This window comes from Rutilus rutilus (genome assembly GCF_951802725.1).
Source record: "Rutilus rutilus genome assembly, chromosome: 22".
Lineage (NCBI taxonomy): Eukaryota > Metazoa > Chordata > Actinopteri > Cypriniformes > Leuciscidae > Rutilus > Rutilus rutilus.
In genome coordinates this window covers 15875355-15902974 of record NC_140227.1, presented here as the reverse complement: position 1 = coordinate 15902974, position 27620 = coordinate 15875355, and the positions used below count along the sequence as shown (strand labels likewise).

Sequence of the window (27620 nt, the reverse complement as noted above, 5' to 3'; positions counted from 1 at the left end):
GCCTTTAATTTTATTCACTCTTTCCCCTCCATTGACGGAAGTTTCCGGCTTTCCGTGTTTTCGCTGTTATACGGTAGGGGGCGCTATTACACATCTTCTGAAAGAGTACTGAAGAATCTCCTGATCAAAGCACACTCGAAGAAGATGCAGTAACAAGAGATGGCATATGTAATCGTATGCATATGTAAAATAACACAATTATCAACAGTCATTAAACAGCATATAAATCAAAACTGCCTAATGTTACTGAATGAAATGTCAACCCAGGACGAGATATAGGACTGTGAAGCATTAGGGGTGTTGATGGACTCGATCTACTCCATCTATGTTTTGATCATCATTCTGAATCCAATCCTAGAATGTCTTTGACAAAAACGTAATTTTCTCCGCTTTTTGCTCAAAACGTTGCTTTTTTTATGAAACTTACCCAAGTATTCATAAAAACAGGAATGCATAAAGCTGGAATAAAACGGTTGTTTTGTTTAAAAGCAGAGGCTCTGTTCTTTCTTATGATATATTGCATGTTCAGATATTCATACAAGAAAATATTCTGCGGGCCATGAGTTTTTTGTGAAAATGATCAAGTGGCATTGGCTGGCAACTTTTTTTTAAAACGCTGGTGAGGAAAGAGTTAAAAAAAAATAGTTTGCATTGTTGCTGATTGCATTTATCATGAGTCCTTTGTCCTTATTCGGTTTCTGCCGAAGACTACGTCTTTGTGTACCTCTATTTTTTACATTCTAGCTGTCTCATTAACCTGGCCTTAGTTACATGAGCACTGGACGTCACCTGTGTCCTCCATGCTGGACTTTATTGGCTGCTGGACAGGGAATTGGGCTCAGAGTGGGAAGACTTCAGTGACTCATGAATCGAGTGCCTCAGCTCATCTGAGCCTGAGCTTGCCGATTTGATCCCTTTAATACCTGTGCAAAGCTGCTATGGCTAATTGATGGGCTTCTGAGCCATGCAGATTGAGGCTTCAGTCTGCAGGTCTTACATGTCTGTCAAGGGGCATTTGGTCCTGCCATAGAAAGGCTCTTACTTATTTTAGTACGTTTCTTTCTCCCTCTCTTTCCACATTCATTTTAAATGAACAAATGAAAACAGTTATGTATGTCTACATGACCTGCCTAATCTCTCAAGGTAAACATTGCATTTTTTATTGGTACACCACCAAAATGTCAAATGCAATATTTTATAAGTATGAATTAAATAAGGTTGTCAAGGACCATTTCATTTTTTGTTATATGATGCGACCCGTTTAAAATTCTAGCATATTGCAAAATCAAAGATATTCATAGTTAACCGAAGTCTCCGAATCAAGGTCCAAGGATCATGAAAGTTTCACTGAATTCTCTTCAAAACCAATTGGCTTGGAGAAATGTCAGAAGGGAGATGTTTCCTTTTGTGAGGTAACATGACATCGTTTGAGCCACTAATAGGCGTCCACATCTCCTGTTTTTTTATTTTTACAAATTTTATGTTTATTGGATCCACATGTTGTTCCTGTGATATTTCTGTAGGGCGGCCTTGAGAATTCTGAGACAGAGAATAAGGGAACGAGAAAGAAAAGGGCAGGAAGGAAAGAGAGAGGGGTGAGCGAAAGAGAGAAAATTCTATCAATTTTTAAATTACTCATTTAGTTTAGGTGGAGAGGCAGCAGAAACCAGTCATTGCATTTCAATAAGTGCAGTGATACAGTGATTCACTCAGATGAATAACAAATTAGTGGTCTTAAAAGGCCCTATTTTTAGAGTGGGCTCTGCTGAGGGCCAAAGCGCCATATCAATATAGCTTTCCATCTATCTGGATTAAAACGCTCTGGGGTTATTTCATCCTGGCCAAATTGCCTTGCACGCTAAACAGTGGCAGAAAAGTGAATTATCCAGTCCCTGTGCACAATTTTTTCCCTTTCTTTGCTTTATCATCACGGCTATAAATACAGTGTGCACACACGTGTGAGGGTTAATATGTGATAATATGCATATGAAAAAGTGTATTAATGCCCTTGGACATGCTCTCAGGTTAATTTATATAATCTCTAATTATAATATGAAAATGACTGATCTACATTTGGACACGCTCAGTAATTATTTAATTTTTTTGTTACTGTAAGTTTCTTTTAAAACGGGAAATATTTTTATAATGCCAAATACAGTGTGTTAATAATTAATCAGTATTGTTTCAGTATTTGTGTTAGTTGCCCTGGAATAGTTTTTACATTATTATATATAATATAATACAGCTGAATATATATATATATATATATATATATTTTTTTTTTTAAGAAAATGTTTTCAACTATGATGACAAATATGGTAAAGAATTATTCTTTTTTTTTTTATTCTTTTTTTTTTTTATGCTGCACTGGAAACGGTTTCAGTAATAATTTATTATTTGGTAACACTTTACAAAAAAGTTCCATTGGTTAACATTAGTTAACTGCATTAGTTAACATATAACATTTATTTGTATATTTTTTTTAAGATCAAAAGTTGTACGTGTCAACATTATACTATAAAAAGTGATCAGTTGACTTAACTTAAAAATGTGAGGAAACCTGTTGTGTTTGTAAAAAATAAGTTTATGTGGAGTTCACATAGCTTAAATTTTTCAATTACGCATGAAGTTTATTCAGTTAAGTCTGATCGCTTTTTACAGTGGGTTAATGCTCTCTGAACTAACATGGGCATTATTATTATTAACTAACATTATCAAAGGTTAATAAATGCTGTAAAAATATATTGCTCATTGTTAGTTAATGTAAATAATGCTGACACAAAACCTTATTGTAAAGTGTTACTTAAAAAGCCAGTAGGATTCAGCTGGTTATGTGGTCATATGTAGACTCCCATTAGTCCCATTAGAAACGTTTCTCAAACGTGCAGTTGATTTCTTTGTGGGAACTTTATGAGGGAAAGATTACTGAGTGCACCTTGTAAATATATGGCCCATATGACAATAGATGAGAAGAACTATTTAGACCTAATAAATACAAAGTATCTTAAGCTATTTACAACTTTTACAAACTCATTTCATACATTTTTAATGGAACATAACTCATCGCTCCCGCCCTTGTCCGGCAATAGCTTCCACTTCCAGCTAATGTTTAATAGGCTTGCATTTACGGCTGTTGTTAAAGACCGGTTCTGCTTCCATTAGCAAGTGTCGTTTTTACAAAGGCTGAGACGTGCCTCTAAACTGTAACTAAAAGAGGACGATTTGCCTTGCAAAAAACACACAGATGCCCTTTAGATGCCTCATTGGCTTCTAAGGTCCGGAGCAATCGGAATCTGAATCATTTGGATAATTGACCTTCTGCACGAATACATTAGAATAAATTAATTTTGATTGGCCACGGAGCGTCGCGAACAAAGTAGGAGGGTCGGCCTTTTATATGCAGTGTTGGTTTGTTGCGACTAGTCTCAGAGGTGATTATGCATGCCATTCTGTGTGTATTATGCATTTTCTCAATTTAATAAAGTAATTCTGGCTCGCAGCAAAGCACAGCGCCGCAGTTTACTTGTGGCAGGACTCCATGATTGAAGTCTTGTGCGGAAATGCACTGCTATAAATTTTTCTACCCCAGGCCTGTCATGGGAAAAACTGTAAACGCACACAGCTAGCGGATCTCAAGGCCAGCAGTGGAGAGTGTGTGTGCGAGGGTTGGATGGCCTCGGTTAGATCTGTCTGCATTGAATTTGGTTGTCTGAAATTTCTGCCTTGTTGAGGAGGTGAAGATTTTATTTGGTGTAGTGGATGATACATTTCACTTCAGGAAGGTATAGGTGAGTCATATGCAACAGTCTGTGTGTATTCATGTCAACATCAAACAACATTTGGAAATCACTTTTCTTGATTTCCAAATGTACATTTCGGGAATGTAAAGAACAGACTTTTCATACCAGCGTCTGCAGTCAATTACAGGAATGGTTTAGGATGGTTGGCTTGTCAACTTGTTGATTAGTTAGTAGTAGTTTGTAGAGCTTCAATATTTTTATATTTATATTTTGTATTTTACATAACTTCTCTTTTCCACTCCTGAAATTCTGGTTGCGCTAGTTAAGTTGGTTAAAACTAGGGTTGGGAACCTTATTCCAAAGATTAGTTAAAGAATTCACATTATGAATTTTTTATTAGTATTATAAATTTAAAAATAATTCTTAAAGAAATTAATATTTCTATTCAGCAAGGATGCATTAAATTGATATTTTTTTTAAACTTTCTATTCATCAAAGAATCCTGAAATAAAATAAAAATTTCCACAAATATATTAGCAGCACAACTGTTTTCAACATTCATAATAATAATAATTATTATTATTTCTTGACAAAATCAGCATATTAAAATGATTTCTAAAGGATCACGTGACACTGAAGTAATGGCTGCTGAAATTTCAGCTTTGCCATCACAGGAAATTTTTTTTTTTAAATATATTAAAATTAAGAAAAGTTATTTTACATTTTTATTGTATTTTTGATTTAAATAACTGCTTCCTTGGTTAACATAAGAGACTTCTTTCAAAAACATTAAGAGTCTTAAGAGTGGTTAAACCCCCCCCCCCCCATTTTCTGAGAATATGCACTGTAAAAAATTTCTAACCCTCCCAAATCAAAAATTTCAAGTGACCGATAACATCTACATTTTTCAATTGGCCCAAGTGAAAATCTGTAAATTTAATTTGATAATTTACAGAATTTCACTTGGGCCAATTGAAAAATTTTGATGTTATCAGTCACTTGACATTTTTGATTTGGGAGGGTTAGAAATTGTTTACAGTGTGTTTATTTAATATATTAATTAAGGCCAGTTATTGGATTGCATTTATGCCTTCTTTTAAAAGACTTAGGAAAAGTCATTAAACAGCTTTAATTTATATTCTAGTACTAAAAGAGTCGTCATTGTGTAAGGAATCGGAAACTGTAAAATTCTTTACAATTTGGATATCTAGGTAAATGTCAGTCAAAAAGGAAAGTAATGTCAGTAATGTATCAAGAAGGTACTTTAGGTCTTTAGGTCTTTACCATCTCCATATGGTAAAATATCTGTCTTGTATAGTTGTACCATGTATCTCTAGTGTACATTAAGCCATCCACAAAAAACTAAAGTATAATACCATCAACGAGTTCTGAAAATAAAGAAATGACAGTGAGTCAGTCAGATACCACAGCTGTTGTGTTTCAGTGAAATTCAAGTCAATTCAAATTTAGCTGGATTCCACTTCATACATTTGTGAATGTGTCAGTTGATTCTCTGTCGGGTATCTTCCTATATTTAGCAGGATTTCCACTCCGAAGTGCTTCTCTGCTCTCCTGTATTCGGCGTGTATGACGGGCCTGTGAGTGTTGCATGTGTTCCTGTGCTCTTGTGCATGTGTGATACATCTGCTGTCTGTTGTACATCTCTGTTCCCCTGTCTCAATGCTCTCTGATCGACACACATTAACCCCTCTGAGGGTGTTATGGGATATTTATGTCTGTCTGTCACTGACGACACGTCTCTCTCCGGGATGAATAATGTTCCTGCCGCTGTCTGCTGATGTCAGCCGCTCAACACAGCAGCAGTGTGTGTGTGTGCGCGTGCGTATGAGCGACAGGCTTCATGAGAGGAAATGAAATCTGCCGTCTTGACTGACATGTGTCTGATTTCTCATCATGCTTGCTTGATTGCTCTCATTTTTTTATCCTGTTTTTCAATTTAGCATTTCTGCATATTCTTCATGTATTTGAGTGTCAATCTCACTGGATTATTACAATTCATGGCAAAATGATTGTTTTCCTCCTGACATACTACAGCTAAAGATATAAATGAAGCCATTGTTTGGGGGGTGAAAATACTGACGTGCCTAAGACTTTTGCACAGTAGTGTACTTCAAGCGAAACGAAGATCGCACTAATGTGACGTCATTTCGAATAAAATCAGGCTTAAACGAAGTTCGTTTGGAGTACGTTTTGGGAGTTCAAAACAGCTTGCCAAAGCAAACTTTCCGGAAAAGTTGAAAACCATTGGTCTGTGGCGATTACGTAATAGGTAGGTGTGCGCGGAAGGTCTACGCCGCCTTTCACGTTGAACTCTTCTCTGATTAATTTCTCCTGTTCAGTCCGCGAGTGAAAACATGAACACACTGGAGGAGCTGCTTTATAGTAGAAAATGAAGTTGTACTTCTGATTAAATGAGACACTGGCACTGTTTTTCATGTTAAATACAGTATAACTGCTTGATTTTAAGCAATCTATTGTATAAAGTGCTATATAAATAAACGTCGTGACTTTACTAGAGTGCTGAATTGCAGAGCTCGTGCAAACATGTCAACTACATCAAACTCAAGGCCCGCGGGCGAGAGCATATGATTGTCTTAAAATTAGGGATGCACCGAAATTTCGGCTGATGAACATTTTCGGCCGGAAATTGTATTTTAGGTTTTTGGGGCGACGTCCCGCCCCTCCTTGTTCGGCGATCTGGTTTGGGTGTGTGTGTGTTGCGCGCTCTGCTCAGTCACTCACGCTCACCAGAAAGGCAAAGTCCGCTAAACATGCCAGCATGAAATTTCTCTAGACTTGTTTCTGTTTGCAATAGCACTACTGTGCTGTAACATGGTGTGTATAGCCGTGCTGGGCAACACTGGTAAAATGGTGCTATACTCTCGTTCACTGGTCGTCTCCCTGCTATCTGCTCACATGCTCTGATAATAATAGCTTTGCAGGACTATACTTTATTTTGACAATTGGTCAAAAACTAAATCTGTTAAATCTGATTCTGCTGCATAGAACTGAATAAAGAATAAAATATTGATGTTTAATATTATTTTAATATAGGCACCAGTATCAACCTTTTCACCGTTTTACTTGCTTCATTAAGCCAGTAGGTGGCGACAAGTGACTGTCTTTATGAGTGAACGATTGAACTGATTAGTGCCAAAAATATTGATTAACTCGTGAAAGAAACAAGTTGCTGAAACCAATCTTTAATGCTAATATAAATTGCTCATTTTCCTCTGGACACAAAAAGATTGCACTGGTATTTGATTGAAATGTAACATCTATGCAAAATAATCCTTGAAAGATGTTTGGAATATGTGATTGTGTATTGTCAACAATAAGCAGAAACATTCTGCATTTCCATTTTGTAGTGTGGATCATTCATTGCGACATTTAAACTGATTCTAATGTTTAAGAATCTGTTATCTGCTTGACAAATAATTTATGCTACTGCCCATTGACATGCTTTTATAGTTATTGGTATCCAATTTTTTTGGCATTCAAACACATTAAAATCCACAAATGTAGGTCAGAGAAATCCAAATTACCCTCCCCTGATGCAAATGCATATATAATATTTGTAACTTAAATGAGTAATAATCAAATAAAGAGACAATTATTTAACAATATGTTAAGGAGTAGTAACATTTTACAGTCTCACAGTTACAACCGGCCCTTTGAGGGCAGCCATAATGCTGAAGTGGCCCTCAGTGAAAATGAGTTTGACACCCCTGCGTTTATTTAAATGCTTGTTGTTTTCTCAATTTTGTTGTGTGTTCATTTTGTTATTGTTAAAAGCATGCAGCACATATTTACATATTCATCTAAACGTCGCTCTCAGCAGTGTGGGCAGCGTCAGATTTTCGCTAAGCGAAGAACGAAAAAGAACTTCACCGTGAGTATATTGGGGCCTGTAGTGTGTGTTCTTTTTTATTTTTTTATCAGTTTTCCATTTTCCTCTATATCTGCAGCACATTGTCTTCCGAGACCTTTGAGACCTTCAGATTTCTCTCATAAATGAGCCTGGATCCAACATCAGGTTTTAAATTGAGCTGTGATGAGCATTCGCGTGCATCTTTTATCTTTTTTTTTCTTCTTTTTTTTTTATAGGTGGTCTGATTAGAAAATTCTGGAAGAAACATAAAAGGACTTAAAGGCATAGAGCAGCACACACACACATAGAGACGGCAGTACGTTTTATAGCCCCTTTAAGCCAGGCGGCAGAAGCCATGGTGTCCTAACCAGGCATGACATGACAGGTTCTCCAGTCGTCTTTCTGTACACGCTGAAAGCGAAAAGCATCAGGATATATTTGAGCAGAATCTTGGACCAATAAGATTTCAAAACCAGTATACCAGTATTGACGATAACCGTGACATTCAAAACATGAAATATCAATATTGTGTTAATATTGTGGAAAGTCTCTACCCACACTCCAAAAAAAAGTAAGCTTGCCAGTAAGGGAGTTTTTAGGATTTAGAGAAAATGACTCTATTAGACACCCCAGTCTACAGGACTTGCCGATCAACAGTTTTGTTAATGAAAAATTACATTAACCTGTTAACTGCTGACGCCTTTCTGTGTTTTGTTATATTTACATCGCTTGAGGCTTTTAGCCCAAAAGTGTGCTCATTCGGATAAAAACGTATGGATTTTCGTGTTTACTTCAAATATCTTTAGAGAGGAATATTTTTGTTGTGTTTTCTCTTACCCAAAATAGGGCAATTTGAGCATTGTGGAACGCTGAACTCTCACATGTGCTTTGTTTCATTCATACTCGACACTGGAGGGAGCTCTCGCGAAGAAAGTCCACAAGTGAGACATAGGCTGAATCCGAAATCGCTCCCTAAACCCTCAATCACTATAGAGCTGGTAAGTCCCGCCCCCTTCGCTAACACCGCTGGACCTCAAAGTTGAAAAACCGTCAATGCAAGTGAATGGGAGAAAATAATTATTTTCTGGTCCCGTTTGAATTGTGCCATGAATGTGAACATATGTTGTCTGTGAATTTTTTATATAACTTTCCGTGTAAAGAATGATACAATTTAGCGGGTAGAAGTTTGATACGGTTAGACTTTGTGTGAGAGCACTTTGTGGACTACAACTCTCGACGCGTTTGAAACGTCAACACCACTAGCACACGGACTAGCTCACGGATCCCGCTAAACATGGCTGTGTCTTTGGTGCACTTCACCGCCTTCTTTCAGGGAGAGGACAAAATCGTTGAAGTTGGTGAAAACCACGGGTAAGTCAACTTTATGGGGTGACGTCACATAGGCGACATGTAGTCTTTCTCGTTATGTCTTTTCCACAACTGCTAGCTGAAGAATCATACCATATACTGTCAAACTCGTAACATGAAAAGTTATAAAAAAAATTCACAGACAACATATGTTCACATTCATGGCACAATTCAAACGGGACCAGAAAATAATTATTTTCTCCCATTCACTTGCATTGACGGTTTTTCAACTTTGAGGTCCAGCGGGGTTTTACGGAAGGGGCGGGACTTACCAGCTCTATTCCCTATGTTAGTCCACTAATACAGTTCACTTAAAGAAATGAATGAAGCGAATCCGGACAGCCGTTTGAGCGTACATGTGGGATTGAATGAGTGCACTCGATAACGTCCACTATGGTTTCGGACACCACTACAAATGGCTCTAAAAAGCTCTAAACTAGCTCTTTGCTGTTGAAATGTACACATACTGTACACTGAATTCTGAAAAGTTTTGGTCTGTAATGTTTTCGTGTGTGCTTTGGTGTGCGTAAATGTATGACTCCTTATATCATTTGGATATTAGGTGTTCTTTTGGAGTCTCCAAGCGTCCCTTTTTTTTTAAAAGACACGTACATTTACCTTGAACAAAGCTCACAGAAATGATAGTTTACTTTTTTTCCAACAGCTGAAACTTGTTACTGACATTGTCTGAAGAGTTTACGCATGCGTTTGTTTGTAACTTCTTATGAGTGTTCACGTCCTCATAAAACTCAGTCTGTCCTTCTCTGTATAGACAGTATTGAGTCCTGTTTGACGAGAGAGAATAGAATGACGTGCCGTCTGAAAGGATGGTCTAGCTCATCTCTGATATGCTTCAACCTGAAACGGTAGTTGTCACAGTTCACAACCCCTCCACTAAGGCACAAGAGATGCAGACCTTGAAGCGGATACAGCCGTCCTCAATTCACGAGGACACACTGAATCCCCAGTCAATGTCTACAAATCCATTTCTGCTTTGATTGGTTTCTTTTCTTTCTCGGAAAGATGGAGAGAGCAGGCGCGTGTCTGACTGCAACTTCACGTGGTACGGGAGATAAAAGACGTCAGCAATGTAGGGTAGCCGCTGTCGATTTGCTGGATCTTTGAGAGAAAATGGCACGTGTTTCAAGAGAGCCGTCTCTACGGAGAAGAGAGATTCTTGGAATAAGGGAGATTGAGGGACTTTCAGGGAAAAGTCGGGGCCCTATGAATTCCATGGTTTCTGTTTTAATGGTTTCAGTACATTTTAATAATAAAAAAGCATGACTAATGAATTGAATTCATAAAAAAATAACAATTTAATAAAACATTTTTTTACAGAAATTCTGCATTTGTTTTAGTTTTTGTGGATTTCAAAAGCAGTGGTATTAAAAAATAAAAAACACTAGCAATTTGATCATGTTTTAACATTTAAAAATGTAGTTCCTTCCTTTTTAATATTCCTTAAAAAAAAGTTTTAATACTTTTATTTCTACTAATACTTTGAGATCTGCATTCTACTGTGCAATAGTAATACATTTCTGTCACAGATCCTTCAAGTTAAATAAAACTATAATTTGATGGGTTTTGGACTTTTCAGTCCGTTTTTTGTTTGAAGATGATATGACTAGTTTGAGAAGTGAAATGCTTTGTGAAGGGAACTCTCAGAGAAGCTCCGGAGATAAAGTTCATGTGGATTGTCCTCATATGGTGAAACAGCAGACGCTGAAACCATGAGCATCACTCTTCCTTCAGTATGTTCAGTAGACGCAACTAAGCCACTCATTCACAGAGACCTATTTAAATAGCTGTCTTTTTTAGATTTAATATTCAATTTGAATAAATGAACAGCCCTACATTTCATTTATTCATCCAAAAGTTTCCATGCCATTCTGCATTTTACTGTGTATTCCATGTGAATGACTCAATTCCATTATTTCGTCCTCATTTTCTGCATCACCTTTGGAAATCAAAGAGCCCTAATAAAGGGATCCGTGTGCCACCATCATGAAGCTGTGTTTTTGGAGAAAGATGGACATTCCCAAAATAGAAACGTTTCTCCTTTTTTATGCATCCGGACATCCTGAAACTTACGTTGACCAAGAAGCATTCGATACCTCCAGCTCCAGCCACAAGCCGGAAGAAAGATCCTGTCAAAATCTGTCAATCAAGAAAAGTCCACCGGCAGTTCTCAAGTGTCTCCTAACACGAAGTGATACTCGGAATGGCGGTGTCAAGATTTGTCTGTGTTTTGCAAGCTGATTTTTGTCATAATGCTTCATCTCCTTCATTCTGGGTGAAGAGAGAAGCTGTCATGCTTCAGCAGGCTGGATAATTATTTCTCTCTTATCCCCTGTGCCAGGCCCAATCTGAGCCCTCAATAACAGCCTGGGACCAAACCACGTCTTTCTATCCTCCAGTCCCTTTTTTCCTTTCTCTTTGCTCCAGAGGAACGACAGAACCACTGGCAATGGATTAGCAGAAGGGGGAAAATAGCCTCTAGATTCGATAAGATTGTGCCAAATGAAGAGAGCCAAAAGACGGAGATATCAAAAAGGAAAAAAAAACATATTAACTTTCTTATCGACGGAACTGGCTTTTCTGTCACTGAGCTTACACTTTGCCAAAATATTTGAATTTTTTTTTTCATATCTGTATGATTATGCCAAGTTTGGGTGACTGATATGAGGAGATGTGAAGCCCAAGCTGTTCAAATGGCACATGTTGAAGCCTTTTGTCCATCAGAAGTGTTTCCCAGCTCTGATAACATGCTGTTTTTCCTAAAAAGTGTCAGGAGTCTTTTGTATTCTTGCTCGGACTGGTAATACGTAATGCTAAGGAGGCGATCTGCGTGATATCCATCTATATCGGTCTACACACCTACAGAAACGCCATTATTCTGGTGCTCTAATGTGCTAAAACAAACAATTTCCCTCCACTCCTTTTTTCAGATTGATGACGGCTGTCAGCCGCCCCTTTATTTGAAAATGTTGGGGTTTAACCTTTGACCTCTGCCTTATTGAAGCATTCCACATCAAAAAATGAGACTGAGGTGAGACAGCATTCAAAAGCTAGCGTGCGAAGCCTGCACCGCGCAGATAAACTAGAACAATTGCGCTAATAGGGTACAGAGAGACAGACGTTTTCACTCTTTTAGCACAATCTGTTAGGCCTTAACAAAAGACAGATGCACTTGCGTGGATTGATTAGCGCTGGTCAACAGGGGTAGACACCCTTTTCTCTGGGAGCACAGCTGCCAATGTGCGGTTGGAAGATAATGCCAGCGTTGCCCGACCACACCACAGGCGTCCTGGCGCTGATAGTGCCACAACGGTATTTCTAATGGGCGGCGTGTTAATCGGAATTTGCCTCCTTTTTTTAAACCAAACTGCTTTTGTTTCATCTTGTTTTTGGGATTGTTGTTCCAAGGCTATAAAACACATCACAGAGTATGTTGGATGAAACTAATGACTGACCAGTGGGTGCAGTGAGTGTAAAAGCTATTGACAAACCCGCTGCCAACGCCAGAGCTGTCTCGTGTCACAGAGAACGTTCCCTGAAACAAAAGATACTCCAAAGCAAATAAAGATGAAAAGGCCTAGTCAAAAGTAGGCTGCTTACTTAAAAGGGAAAACAGACAAAGACAATGTACTGATGCAGTTGCTCACAGCTAGACCCACTCACGGATAATGCATTGTAAACAAACAGCAACTTGAGAGTAGCTGAGATGGTATACTTTGTTTAAGAGAGCTTGATACTGTTTGAGCCACCTTTCTGCTTATTTTGATGCAGAAAAACCTTCAAAATGCATATATATAGGGTAGAGTGGGGGAAAACGCCCCCCTTAAGGAAAATGTGACATTACAGTGAAACAAAACATAAATGTGACTAGAATTGCCATCCCGGTTTTGAGTGACTATGGCAGGAGTTATTCACCAAATATTAAAATTGCTCAGCCTTTAATTAATTAGCATTTTCACTGAAAATATTTTTGTACAAAGGGGGCGTTTTGCCCCAGCGGTGGGGTAAAACGCCCCCCAAGGTGGGGTAAAATGCCCCCTTTCTTACCAACCAGTTTGCTTCATAGATCAACAGCAAAATTAACAGACAATAGTTTTTAATCTCTAAAGGTAAAAGGCAAGTAATGGATCAACATGTATATATATTAATATTTATTTCAGCAATGTCCAAAATAGCCAAATTTAACAGGGGGGGGGCGTTTTACCCCTCAGCGTAGGGGGCGTTTTACCCCACAAGCTATGAGTTTTAAAAAAAAATGTTTAATTTTTTAAATATAATTATATTCCTTATAAATAATATATGATCTCAAACTACAGACTTCACTATTCATCTATCATACATCACTGTGATATCCTGCAGAACAATATTCTCTTAAACACTTATTTACTAATATCTGAAAATTATAGCATTTACCCTGTAATCCTCTTCTCTTAAAATATGTCGCTGGTGTCAGCTTATCCATAGAGATTTGTATATCCCCGTTATCAACGTAGTGCATAGCAACAGTAAAAATGTATCTTGACTACTTTTAGTGGTTATTTTGGGAAAAACAGGTGGGGGACGTTTTACCCAAGGGGGGCGTTTTCCCCCACTCTACCCTATATATATATATATATATATATATACACACATTTATACACATATATATGGAAGAGCTATAGACGCTTATATCCACCATGGGATATACAAAAACGAAAAAAGGTAAATCAGACTTTTTATATCTAGTTCTGACTTTTTTTCTCGCAATTGTGAGTTTTTACTTGTACTGCAATTATGACTTTATTTCTTCACAATCAGAATTGTGAGATATAAACAAAGAAATGCAAGGGAAAATGTCAGAAATGTGAGATATTTCAGAATTTGGATTTCTTAGAATTGTGAGATATAAACTGCAAGAAAAAAGAGCATTTACCAATTACATTTTTTGTTCATGAAACAAGCATATCTATCTCTCTCTCTCTCTCTATCTATCTCTCTCTCTCTCTATCTCTCTATCTATCTATCTATCTATCTATCTATCTCTATATCTATATCTATCTCTCTATCTATCTCTCTCTCTATCTATCTATCTATCTATCTCTATCTATCTCTCTCTATCTATATATCTATCTCTCTCTCTCTCTCTATCTATCTATCTATCTATCTATATCTATCTATCTCTGTCTCTCTCTCTCTATCTATCTCTTTCTATCTATCTCTCTCTATCTATCTATCTCTCTCTCTCTCTCTCTATCTATCTCTCTCTATCTATATATCTATCTATCTCTCTCTCTATCTATCTCTATCTCTATCTATCTATCTATCTATCTATCTATCTATCTATCAATCATTTAGGAGTACAGATGACATGATGATGTCTTCAAAGCTCTACTCTAAAGCATCCTTTGTTTTGCTTTATTGTACTGCTTATTTTCATTTATTAAACATGTTGGATTTAATCATTACTTGGCTTGATTGGTTTTAAATTGATATGATTTGAGCTTGTGCACAGCAATGAGTAGATGAATTGGGTCATTATAGCTATAAAAAGCAAGAATTGATGTGTTATCTATACGTGGGCCACTAACACTAGCAAACTCAAGAGTGAGAAGCTTCATGTTAAGCATATACACAAGTTATTTTCTAGATCAATACACTGTATTCTGCGTTCTGCCACTTAGCGTGATTTACCTGTAATACATTCAGCCGTACTTTTCATCTCACTGTCATAAGCAAAGCCTGCTTTTATTTAAGCTGAGTTGCGTGTGCTCCACTTTAACATTAATTTAATATGCTTGAAATTTGCTTCAGAATGTGCAAGCCTGGAGGTGTAGTCCGACATTCCAACGGTGAAACGAAACGAGTTTGTTTAAAAAAAAAAAAAAAAAAATAAGAAAACAAGATCCTGCACCTCTGACAGTTTCTATCGCGTTTGTTCTTTTTCATTCTAAATCCCACTGGCAGTTTGAGCGAAGTGCACTATATTTTTACGAAGCAGCATTTACTCATGTGCGAGAAAGCATAAATCATGCCTCCTGTATCATTAATAAACATAGATGTCAATAGGAAACGCATGACTGGAAGATATATGACTGTGCACAATAAAGGCCGAATTGAAAAATATGCTTCTTCTGGAGATGCTATTGTTTGGAGAATGAGACTCTGTGCTGTTGCTCTTGGATCTGTGCTGCCCTCTAGTGCCAGTGTGAGGACTGTAGAAAGAACCAGCTTGATGTCAGTGAAAACCTCCTGGGAACAGCACAGAGCTTATGATGCACCAGATGTCACTCAAATGTGACAGGAAATGACATCACAAATCAGTTTCTTAATCTTCTTTGCTTGTATTTGAATCACGTATTTCATTTTATATATATATATATATATATATATATAATATTCAATATATCTTTTATCCTTTTCATTTTTAATTACTATTAATTATCTACCTGTATTTCAGTCAAGTTGACAGAAAATACATCACATATCAGATTTTTTTTTCATCTTAATTTTTTTTTTCTTGTAGATTTATCTCATACTTTATATATATATATATATATATATATATATATTATGGAAGCTTGTTTCCGCCACAAAATAAAAAAAATTAAATTATAATTGCGACTTTTTATCTCACAATTGCGAGTTTATATCTCGCAATTCTGACATATTTTCTCATAAGTCCAATTCTAAGTCCAATTCAAATTTTTTTTTTACCTCAGAATAGTTTATCTCACAATTCTGACTTTATAACACGCAATTGCGACTTTATATCATGCAATTCTGACTTTATATCTCCCAATTGCGTATTACTAAGTCAGAATTGCGTGATATAAAGTCGCAATTGCGAGAAAAAAAGTCAGAATTCTGACTTTATAAGACGCAATTGCGACTTTATTTCACGCAATTCTGACTTTATTTCACGCAATTCTGACTTTATATCTCAAAATTCTGAGAAATAAAGTCAGAATTGCGAGATGTAAACTCGCAATTGTGATAAAAAGTCGCAATTATCTCTTAAAATGTTTTATTCTGTGGTGGAAACAAGCTTCCATAATATATATATATATATATCCATAATAGCATTTTAATTATTTATTATAAACTAGTGTTTTCTGAGTCAGTTTCAGCTGCGAAGATGAATTTGTCGATGCTGACTCGCCATATCTGTAACCGTATTTACCACTAACCGACTAATACAATTTTGGTCGACTAAGCCTCTAGTCGACTAACGTTTAGTCGACTATTAGGGGACAGCCCTATATATGTCATGCTTTTTCCTCTCCATATCCTGCTAGAGTTGTACATCAATGTAATCTGCAGTAGTTCAGATGGGCAACGCGCAACAGATGTAGACATTCTGCAGTCATGGTAAATGCCTGGCAGTCCCAGCATCAGCAGCTGGACATTACAGACACTTTCTCTCTCTGTCTCCATGCAGTCTGTCAGATCCACTAACAGACCCTACACTCATCTGCTGTGTGAGTGGGAATCTGCTGTTTCAGGGTCACATGCTGGAGTCTCTGGCACTGCGCGCCCCTTTATTGTGTCAGCAACACCCAAGCCAGATGTATTTTCTTTTTCTTTTGTTTTGGCGTGGATTTATTTTTATCACAAGTTGACAATGAGACACTAGCTGAATGCGATATCTCAGGATATGAAGATGTGGATGTGCCATCTGGCTGCTCAGGTGGGCTCGTACCTGTTGGAGGAGGAGGAGGCGTCTTGCCTGTCTGTCAGTCTCGGCCTCTATCTATTTCTGTCTCTGTCTTTTCACCTCTCCTCTCTGTCAGACTTTGGGTTGATCATTGTTTTTTGTTTTGTTTTTTTTATGTAAAAATCATGTTTGGATTTGCTTTTTCTCTGTATGTGTGTCTGGGTCTCAGTCTGCTCCCTAGTTCAGTAGTAAGTGCAGGGAATCAGCCTTTCTGAGGGCTGGCAAAATTGTTGCATTTCCTGTATCCATGCAAAATCTATTTAATTATCGAAAATGTTGTCTTAAATCTCTGAAGGCATCGAAGTCTATTTTTGTTTTGTTTATTATGTATTATATATGAATTGGAGTTAAATATTAAAATATAATATTTAAATATTTAAATGTATAATGTTTAAAAAAATCTATTTTATTTATTTTATTTGGCTTATGTATTATTGTTATTATTATTACATTTTACTGACAATTTGTGCTTCATGCAGAATAAAGTTCATAATGGTAACAATTTAATATAATAAGGTTTTCAATGTATGTATTTTGATTTATTATTATTATTATTATTATCATCAATAATGAAAGTTATCAAAATTTTAATAATAACTACATTTTACTCTACATGTAGGAAAAACTATTCATTTTTTATGCATTATTATTATTTATAATTTTACAGAAATTTTTTTGTCTAAAAATTTTGGATAAACAGTTCATAATGCCATTTTTTTTACATGTTATTGTTATCATTATTATTATTATTATTATAAATAATAACAATAATACATTCCATTAACACTTGTTATGCAAGATAAACACATAGTTCACAATGGCATAATTGCTTTTTCATTTTATTTTATCCAATTATTATTATTATTCATTATACTGAAAAAAAAAATTGTCTAACAATTCAGGATAAACAGTTCATAATGGCATTATTGTTTTGACATGTTTATTATTATTATTATTATTATTATTATTATTATTATTACATTTGTAATGCAGGATCAACACAGTTCATAATGACATTTTTTTTATACAGTATTATTAGTAGTAGTATTATTCTTGTCATTAGTATAAGTATTATTATTATTTATTATTATATTTATAATTTCACAATTTCTGCTTAAAATGCAGGATGAACACAGTTAATAATGTCACAGTGCTTTTAAAATAGCTACAGTGACACTGCATATGCTGTTATAGTGTGAAATTACAAAGTACAATCTATATGTGATGTGTGACCTCAGATGATTGAGTTATTAGCATCCCAATGTTCAGAAGACATTGCTGTTGCCTAAATTCTTATTCTGAATATATGGAATATACAATTAGACGGTAAGGTGGGTAACAGATAAAATCTGCCAAAATCTCTCTAATCCTCAGACATGTAAACATCATTACCACCGAATGGAGCCAGCAGTCACTCCCACAGATTAGATTGAGTAAACATGCCAAATTAATCTGATCTGTTGACATGCTAATTTGACTGAAATGAATTGACATTGAGTTATTTAATTTCTTCCCTTGTAAGAGTAACACAATCATGAGCTGTTCTATGACTGTGTGTTTGCACAGTTTAATATCCCTTTGATTGCTACTATACATTTATGTAAATTATTGTCAGATTGTGTTGAAGTATAATCTTCTTATTTTCTTTTGAGGAATTATGGTCATTATATAGCATTGTTAGCACAGCTGATACCGCGCTAGACTCAAATATCCAGCTTCTCTTTAGGTGGGCTGCTAATTTCAGGACTTAAGCACCCCAAATCTCTTTTCCAACCCCATGAAGGTTTTAGCACACTAGTGTTAATAGCCGATTTTGCATCTGTTCTTTATTCATGTGAGCTTTGGGTTTTCTCCAGTCATGCAAAGCCTGGAAATATTGGAAATGTTATATCATTTTATAAATAATAGAAATTGCCATGAATTTACCATGATCTTTCAGCATGAATATGAATTTTCCTAGTTATCGTAAACTCTAAAATGTTGAATTGCATTGAAATCGATTGATAAAAAAAAAAAAAAAAAACGTATGCAGTAATCATAGACATTTGCTGGTTAAAATATGTGAGAACTCTGAAGGTTTTGCTTTCTTGCCTTTTTATCTTAAATTTAGCATCTCAATAAAGCATCTTTTCCACTTCTATTCCCGCATTCAGGTAGAGGCCATCTTGGTAAACATCTTCGGAGGGATTGTTAACTGTGCCATCATTGCTAACGGCATCACCAAGGCCTGCCGAGAACTGGAGCTCAAGGTTCCCCTGGTGGTCAGGCTCGAAGGTGGGTGTGGCCAAACAATATTTGCCATTTTTGGAATCAAAGGTTCCAATTTACCTTTTCATTTTTCAAATATGCTCAGTAAAACCCTTTAACAAAAGCCATGTCTGTCAAGTGAAGAGTTTGTTGGTGTTGGTTAGCAAGCGCGTCACGCCACAGCAGTTGTTGGTGGCTGTGAGGGGAGCAGAGGGGCCAGGCGTTGATTGCGGGACCTCTCACCTGTGTATGCTAATGCTACTTGCTCGTGTGACACCGGGTCCGGCCTGATCCCATCTGGCCATTAGGATAATTGGCAGAAAACAGCTGAGTCGTTTTGCCCAGAGAGAGTCATATACTCCACTCCATTAGTTTTCTGCCCCTCGTTTGTCCATGCCGTAGCCTGTCCTTCTGAGGACCGCTTAAATATAGGACAAGAGCAGCATGAAGATATTTAGCCAAATTAAATACGCATTATATTTAATTTTCTGATAATATTTGCACTTTCAATGCACATGTGGGCCAAACCTGATGGCAATTTGCCTGATACATCATTGAACACAGTTTAAATGGTTAAAGAAACCGTTCACCCATTCTGTCATCATTTACTCATGTCATTTCAAACCTGTATGACTTTCTGTCTGAAGGTGCAGGCACATTTACCGTCGCTTGGCGAATTTTCGCAGGGCAAAATCCAGTCATTTCAGGCGCTCTGGAATTCCGTGGGAGGGCGAAAGATTTCTCCACGCAGATTTCGCAACCGGTTCAAGTTGGTCACGTGATTTCGACACCTCACCTCACCACTGCAACCACTTTCGTGTCCGGATTTGAGCGCACTTCTCGTATATGAAAAGTATTTGTACGCAAGACGGGCGTAGAAATTGCAGGAAAAGCCTGACGTGTACTGAAAACTATATTATTCGTTATTTAAGCGTATTCTCTTTGTTAGGTTGTTGATATAGAAACTGTTCAAGTATCAAATAAGTTTCATTCATAATGTTACTACTTTAATCCGATAGCCTATAAAATTTCATACCGTATAGTCCCTAATAACCGGTAGTACAACAAGCCTATAAGAAAGCTTAATTGTTAGGGCTTCAAAATACAGTACTCCCTCACCTCGCTCATCTTCCGAGTGGACACTTCTCTGGACCCGCCACGGGCATCAGAGAAAACAAACGCATGCAAATTTTGTTTTCTGCTACAGATATACACTTTTCCAAATAATATTTTCATTTCAAGATGTTACTGAAATTTTAGGCAATTTTCGGAGCGGCTAGCAATAGCAAGTTAGCTTTGAAAGCACCCGATCCCACCCTCCCTTCAGAGCGTCTCCAAAGCCACGCCTCCTTCAAAACATATGAACGCACACAGCAGAGTAACGGCATTGAACTACCTTGTGTCTCAAAGCACATAGCATTGCAACAATAATAACCGTAACCAACTTACAGAGCACTGACCTGTATCACCTGACTGCTGCAGATTAATTTCGCGTTGATAGTGTTGCCATTGAAACGCATAAATTCAGATCATGAACTGCTCAGAGTATAACGCCACGTTTCGATCTCTTCCAAATTACAGTAGTTATGGTGTGAAAGCAGCATAAGCTCGTTGTTTTGGTTCTCGAAACCAGTCTTGTTTTGGTTTCGGTTGTGGTGCTCTGTGACTGACGTCTGTCTAACTCTGGATAGCATTCGGACCGAATGCAATGATTGGACGGACATTTTAAGGTCCTACCCCTTCCACAGAAGATATATATACAAATAAATCAATTTAGACCACTCAGGGATTGCTATCAGGATGTGAAGTCTTTCAACCAGCATATCAAAAAATGTTTCTGAAACAAATCGCCTACCCTGCCTTTAACATTAAGGTAATTTAAATGTAGTCTTTTTATTTGTTATTTATTTATTAATTACTTAAAAATCATACAATGTGATTTTCTGGATTTTTGTTTTAGATTCCATCACTCACAGTTGAAGAGTACCTATGATAAAAATTACAGACTTCTACATGCTTTGTAAGTGGGAAAACCTGCAAAATCGGCAGTGTATCAAATACTTGTTCTCCCCACTGTATATATATATATATAAACGACTAGTATTTCCAAGTCGACTAGCAGCATTATCGTTTAATCAGCTTGTCGTCTATTCTCCCACATCCCTAATATGTGTTATTTTTCTTTCTTTTTTTTGTGAGTGAACTACCCCTTTAAATTAAATGGCTAAAAGCCTTCTTATCATACACAGTGCAAAAGTAATTACTGACACACAATTTTCACGAAGCATTTTCCATCCAAATGAAAATGCCTTAAAGCAATACTGGCTCACATTCGCCTGCCGTCTCTGGAAAAGTGAATTAGCCACAGTGGCCTGAAAGCCCTTAGTAATGGGTGTAAGAGGCAGCATGCTGCTTACAGATCGATCCTCTATTCTGTCTCTCTGTCTGTGGCTGATCATGTCTGACAGATCGCTATAAGATGGTTCCCAGCTTGGAGTTTAGTTTGTATTAGCTGTCTATTGATTCAGGCCTATCTCTTAACCTAGCCTCTCCATAAGCCCCACCTTTCCAAGAAAGACTACAGTTATACATGAGTGTGCGTGAAACTCGTACTCTCTTCTTCCAGCTTTTCTACAATCAGCTCCTTCATATAGACACCTAAGGCTGTCAATGACACATAATGAACATCCTGTTATGGATATAAGATTTTGTTCTTCAACATGTTTGATCTGTGGTACTCAATAGCACTCAGTTCAAGCCAGGAGTGCAACCTAGTTGCCATCAAAGTTTACTCAAATGCATTGGGCAGGTTTCAAATTTAAAAATCGAAATATTTTGATTTATATCAATATTCCTTCTCTCGTCTTTTTATAAGCACTTGAACTGCTCCGTCTGGTTTTATGATCGTTATGCTCAAAACTGAGTGAGTCAAAAACAGACCACTCTATAAGCTTTAAGGGCAAGCAGAATAATGTTAAATATAATAATTTTGTTGATCACCTCAATTTGCATGTACAGATATATTGGCTTTGCTGCCCTAAAGGCTGTTGCATATATTATATATTCGGATTCTGCGTATTTTGTGTAAGCGAATGGGTTATGTATGTCATATACTGTAGATGCATAAAGGATTATTAAAATTGTAGTTAGATATGATATAAAATGTTTATATTTTTAGTGTTTTTCAATAGTTCAATAGTTCACAATTTTCAAAAATATTCAAAAATATCATAGAATTACTACTGAGAGGAGAAAGTATGGAAAAGCATGATTTCTGCATGAAAATCTCCTAAAATATGATGTGTATCACTCATTTTGAAAGTCATACAATAATGTAAGGCAAATCATAACAGTTTGAAAGTGTTAAAAAGTGTTTTACACTACTGTTCAAAAGTTTGGTAAGATTTGTTTGTTTTTGAAAAATGCTCAGTACAGCTGCGTATATTGGATAAAAAATACAGCCAAAACTGTAATATCGTGAAATATTATTACAGTTTAAAATGACTGTTTTATATGAATATATTTTAAACTGTGATGTCAAAGCTGAATTTTCAGCATCATTACTCCAGTCTTCAGTGTCACATGATCAGAAATCATTCTAATATGCTGATTTGCTGCTCAAAAAACATTTCTTATTATCAATGCTGACAAAAAGTTGCTTAAAAGTAGGTCAGGATAAGGCTGTATATGTCAGAATAACCTGCGTTTCTGTAGTTTTCAGTAAGGCTAATAACGTCCCTTTCAAAACTCCATGATGAGTATGTATTTAAAGATTAGTTATTCTTACGTATGCTTTGTTCAGAGGCATAGGCCATTCCATATTGATTCATTCTGTTTGGTTTTGGTGTTAAGTTGGTCTCTAGCAGCACCTAGTGGCAGTAAATGAGTACAAAGCTGTGTGCATGTCAGCTCTTAGAAGCTGAGATCAATACAGTACGTGTGTGAGAGATATTTCCACATTCACAACTTATTGTGTATGTATACTGACGCTTAAAAAGAAAACATACAACGCACAAGGCCATCAAAGTGCCGCAGATTAGAGCAGTCTTGAGCGTAAAACTCTTCAGAGTGTGTGTGAGTATTTTTCATGGCTTTTGTTTAAGTTTGCTCCCGTTGCCCTTAGACGACTCAGCACTGTGAAGCAGTGTCAGTCGGCGGATATTCTATCCTCCCAGCGCACGGCCCTGCTCGCCCTCGTCCTCTGCTAATGAAATTATACAATTGATTGTTTTGTGCTGCCAAATGTGGGAGACGTGTTAGAAATGAGTTATTGTGCGAGCGGACAAAAGCGCTGAAATATCAGTAGTTAAGTGGTGCTGGTAATTTAATTCCTCATGAAACTGCTATTGATTAGAACATCCTCTCTCCTGAGAGAGCGAGTATTATCATAATTACACTGCAGGACAACAACAACACACTCACACAGACGTGTACGTGGAGAGATACTAATACATGGCCATAGAGATGCATTAAAAGTATGTAGCCTATATATACTGAAACATTAAAGATATTTTCGCACAGGTAGAGTTCCAGAACCAATCTAATAAGGTTCAGATTTATATGTAGGCCAATATGCAGGATAACACATGCTTCGAAACAATCTTTCTGCCACATGGTTCATAAATGGATGAGGATTTGGAGTCGTGGCTTAGCATCTAGCATGTAGATCTGTGGTTCAAGCCTGGCTCACCCCATTCCCCCTTTTTTTCCTGTTATTTTCTAGTCAATCTCTACTGTAAAATGTATATTTATAAATTTAAATATATAAATAAAGTTACGTTTAAAAATAAAGATACATTTAAAAGTTATAAATTATTAAATGGAATGCATAATATAAAAAATTAATTTGAAATACGTATGTTAATAATTTTAAAAAACTGTTAAATAAAATATAAAACTGGCTATAAAAATAAAATAAAACAAAATAAATTGAAATAAATGTATAATAGTTAAAAAATTGTATAAGTAAATGAATAATTAAATAATATTAAAATGTAATAAAGTTAATACAATTCAAATTAAATATACAGTATTTAAATAAATAAAAATAAGTAAATGTTAAATAATTAAAATATAAAATGAAACATAAAATAAATTTAAAATAAAATGTATCATATTTAAATAAGATATGAATAATTAAATAAAATATTAAAATATAATAGTTTATAAATTTAAAATTAAATACAAAGTAAATGTTTAAAGTATATGAATGAACAATTAAAGCATTAAATATACTATAATACAGTTTATAAAATGTAAATAAATATATAATAGTTAAATAAAAAAATAACTTTTAAATAAGTATATGAATAGTTAAATAAAAAATAAAATACAATAAAGTTTAAAAATTATGATTAAATACATAATAAAGTGAAAAAAATAATGTTTTTAAAAGTTTTACATTAATTTTAAAAGCAATTTTAAAAATGTAATGGAACACATTATTATAATATTCATTAGACAACCTTTTTGCTCAAATATCTTTTCAGACATTTAAAAACAAATTCTAAGTAATAAAAAAAAAAGATATATATATATACAGTATATATGTATCCATCTTTTAGGCTTTCTTTTGACATGTTCCGTGAGTGTGATATTTTTTCCCCCTGGAGCTGCACATTCACGTGTGAAATCATCACCTCTGTCATCACCAGCTGCTCAACATGTGCTCTGTCTGTCATTCCTCTCATCTCACACCTGACATTCCTTTTCCTTCTCGTCTTTCTTCCTTTTCTTCTCGATCCATCCTCGTCATTTTGACCCCCGTGGAGTAGATTTCTGATGTGTTTGATTGTGTTGGCCCCGGGCCCTGGCCCTGTGTCAGGGGGCCATAGTTCAGTGACATTCAGAGTCACTGTGGAGACCGCAAGGGCAGCCCATGCAAAATGATCCAGCGCGTGCTCAGTCGGGACCTCTGCAGCTGGCACCAACACGTCCCCCCGGCCAGCGAACGGAGCGCTTGCATTTCCAGCCAATGGAACGAACAACGCTATTACCATTCAGCCAATGGAACATTTCCTGTCCTTTTTAGTCAATGGAACGATCCTAACGCATTTTCGAAACCACTGATTCTTCAAACCAGCAGAGACGCACTCCCCAAACTCAGTCCTTGCCCGTCACAGTTTTTGGAGAAAACACTGACCTTTTTTTCTTTAAGTCTAGAAAGATTTTCCTTGTTAGGCCTTATTGTAAGGATTGTACATCATGATAGGGATGCACTGATATTAAAATTCAGGCTGATACTCATAAGAATATATATATATTATATTATATTATATTATATTATATTATATTATATTATATTATATTATATTATATTATATTTATAATCAGTATTTATATCTGCAAATATTACTTTATAATATGTTGGCCTATATGACATTGTTTTTCATGATATGTTTGTCATTATACAAATGACATTATATTTTATGATTTTTTATTGTTGTTTATATTTCTATTTATATAATATTATTTCTATTTTTGTATTTAGTTATGTTATATAGTTATAATAGAAATATTATTGACTCCCAAAAAAAGCTATATTTTTATTTACTAATATTATTTTATAATATGGCATAACCTATTTATTTAATGTATTATTATTTATTTTAATGCTAAGTTTGGTATTATGCAAATGATATTGATATTACGCAAAATTATATATGATATTATTTATATTTTATTTTATTCATTTTTATTTTTGTTTATATAATATTATTTTATTTTTGTAATTATGATATAGGTTATATTTTAGACATATACTTATTTGTCTAAAAATTTCTCACACACACAAAAAAAGTGTATATTTTTATTTGATATTATTAAGTTTATTAAAGTATAAGTTGTCAGAATAAAAGTGAAGGCTTAAAAATCCCCATTAACCAAAGTGTCTTTGCTATTGTTATATTTCCATGTTCAGGAACCAATGTAAATGAGGCGAAGCGTATCCTGTCTGAGAGTGGGCTTCCCATCACCTCTGCCATTGACCTCGATGATGCGGCCAGGAAAGCTGTTGCTGCCATTGCCAGGAAATAAAACCATACATGCATTCACACTTCTCAAAACAAACATACCATTATTATACACATACACCAATAGAGCTGTGGCCTGCGTCCCCATGACATAAACAAAACAGCCTTACACACTTCATGCACAGAGAAAACTGCACACAATTGCTGAGAAGAAGCCTCTTTTCTCACCTGCCTACATACCAGAGTTTTTCCAGGAACAGAACTGTTTTTGAGACCGTTCTCAGATCCAGGACTTTCTTGGAAAATGCTTTCCCTGCGTTTTTGTCAGCCGAACACAGCCATTTTTATAGTTAAATAAATAACTCTCATTGCCTTACTTTAAGCATTTTAATGGAAAGTTTCCTTTTTTGATTATGAGTATGGATTTATTTTTTCAAGGTAAAATATTAAGGGAAAAAATTGCTTAATTGCATTCCATATTAATATTTATCGCCTTAAGTAAACCATGAAACAATACATGTGGTGGAATAGCCTCGTTTTTATACAACTGAACTGTGAAATGCATCTCAAATCTGATATTGATTTCTTAATCTCCATATGATATCACCGTGCCAGTCTGATTTATGGTTTGTCTTGTTTATAAGGGTGTGATGAGACTTTTTATGTGTTTAAGTTTTAAAACTCTAGATTAAGTACTGTCAAATGGTAATTCAACATTAAATGCAATATTGAAGTTATTGAAGTAAGTTTCCTGATTACATGTAAAAGAAATCAGTGCATTATATTGTATATTTAATTTTTTTTTTAAACAAAGTGGTGTGGTTTTTATACTCTGCCTATCATGAGGATGTTTTACAAGTTAAACACCCATGATGAATATATAAATAGCTTTTTTTAATCCTGAATGTATTTTCAAAGTCAATGTATGTCTAAAATGAGTCAACAATAGTGAAAATAAAGTATTTCAATGACAAATGAAACTTTTTTTTCTATTTGGGTTGGAGCTTTTTTAGATTGATCATTTTCTGCAAATGCGAGTATCATTAAGAAAAATGTGTTTTTAATCCACTAGCCATAACTACATACAAGAGTGTGTGTTCACCGGCGTTTTCTGAAATCCATCCTTGTCAGCGGGTTGAAACATTTAATGGATTATCTGTCAGGCGATCCGAGAGGACACCCGCACCAGATCAAGTGCCTCGAGCAACGGACCTCTGTCTCACTTTCTCTTTTTGGTTCGCTCACTTCTCACTCTTCAGTCTCGAAGTCCAATTGATGGCGGGAATGGCGAAACCAACCCACTCGGCCTGCGAAGTGCTGATTTCTGACCCAGTGATGCCATGACATGGCGTACATATCCACAAAGTTGCATGTGAAGGTGAAGTGCGGATGGGTGTAAATCGAGGAGATGGTTCAATAATTGCCTATTTCAAGCTCTTCCTTCAGCGTGTCAAATACGAGTGTGTTGATGGATTACACTGTGGAGTTTGAGTCTTGTTAGAATACGCTCTTGCTGCGTCATTGTATAATTCAGAGGTCATTGAGTGTGTGTGTGTGTGTGTGTGTGTGTGTGTCGGGCAAGGTAAATGTAATAACCAAAATTAGTGCCGCTTTCTTATATAAATATAGATGAGCTGAAAACCGCTAGGATCGTCTATCGCCAGCCCTTGAGATGATACTGACTGTGAAGA

The 27620-nt window shown here is 35.9% G+C and overlaps 1 protein-coding gene across 1 annotated transcript in view; it reads left to right on the top strand.

The window, feature by feature from the left end:
• The window catches only part of suclg2 (succinate-CoA ligase GDP-forming subunit beta), a 119676-nt gene extending 92753 nt beyond the window's left edge, over positions 1-26923 (top strand). Inside the window, exons 10-11 of the mRNA XM_084394602.1 lie at positions 18865-18985; positions 25878-26923. Of these exons, the coding sequence (XP_084250728.1) occupies positions 18865-18985; positions 25878-25993 (237 nt within the window). The 3' untranslated portion in view covers positions 25994-26923. The remainder of the gene's footprint in view (positions 1-18864; positions 18986-25877) is intronic.
• Positions 26924-27620: the final 697 nt, after the last annotated feature.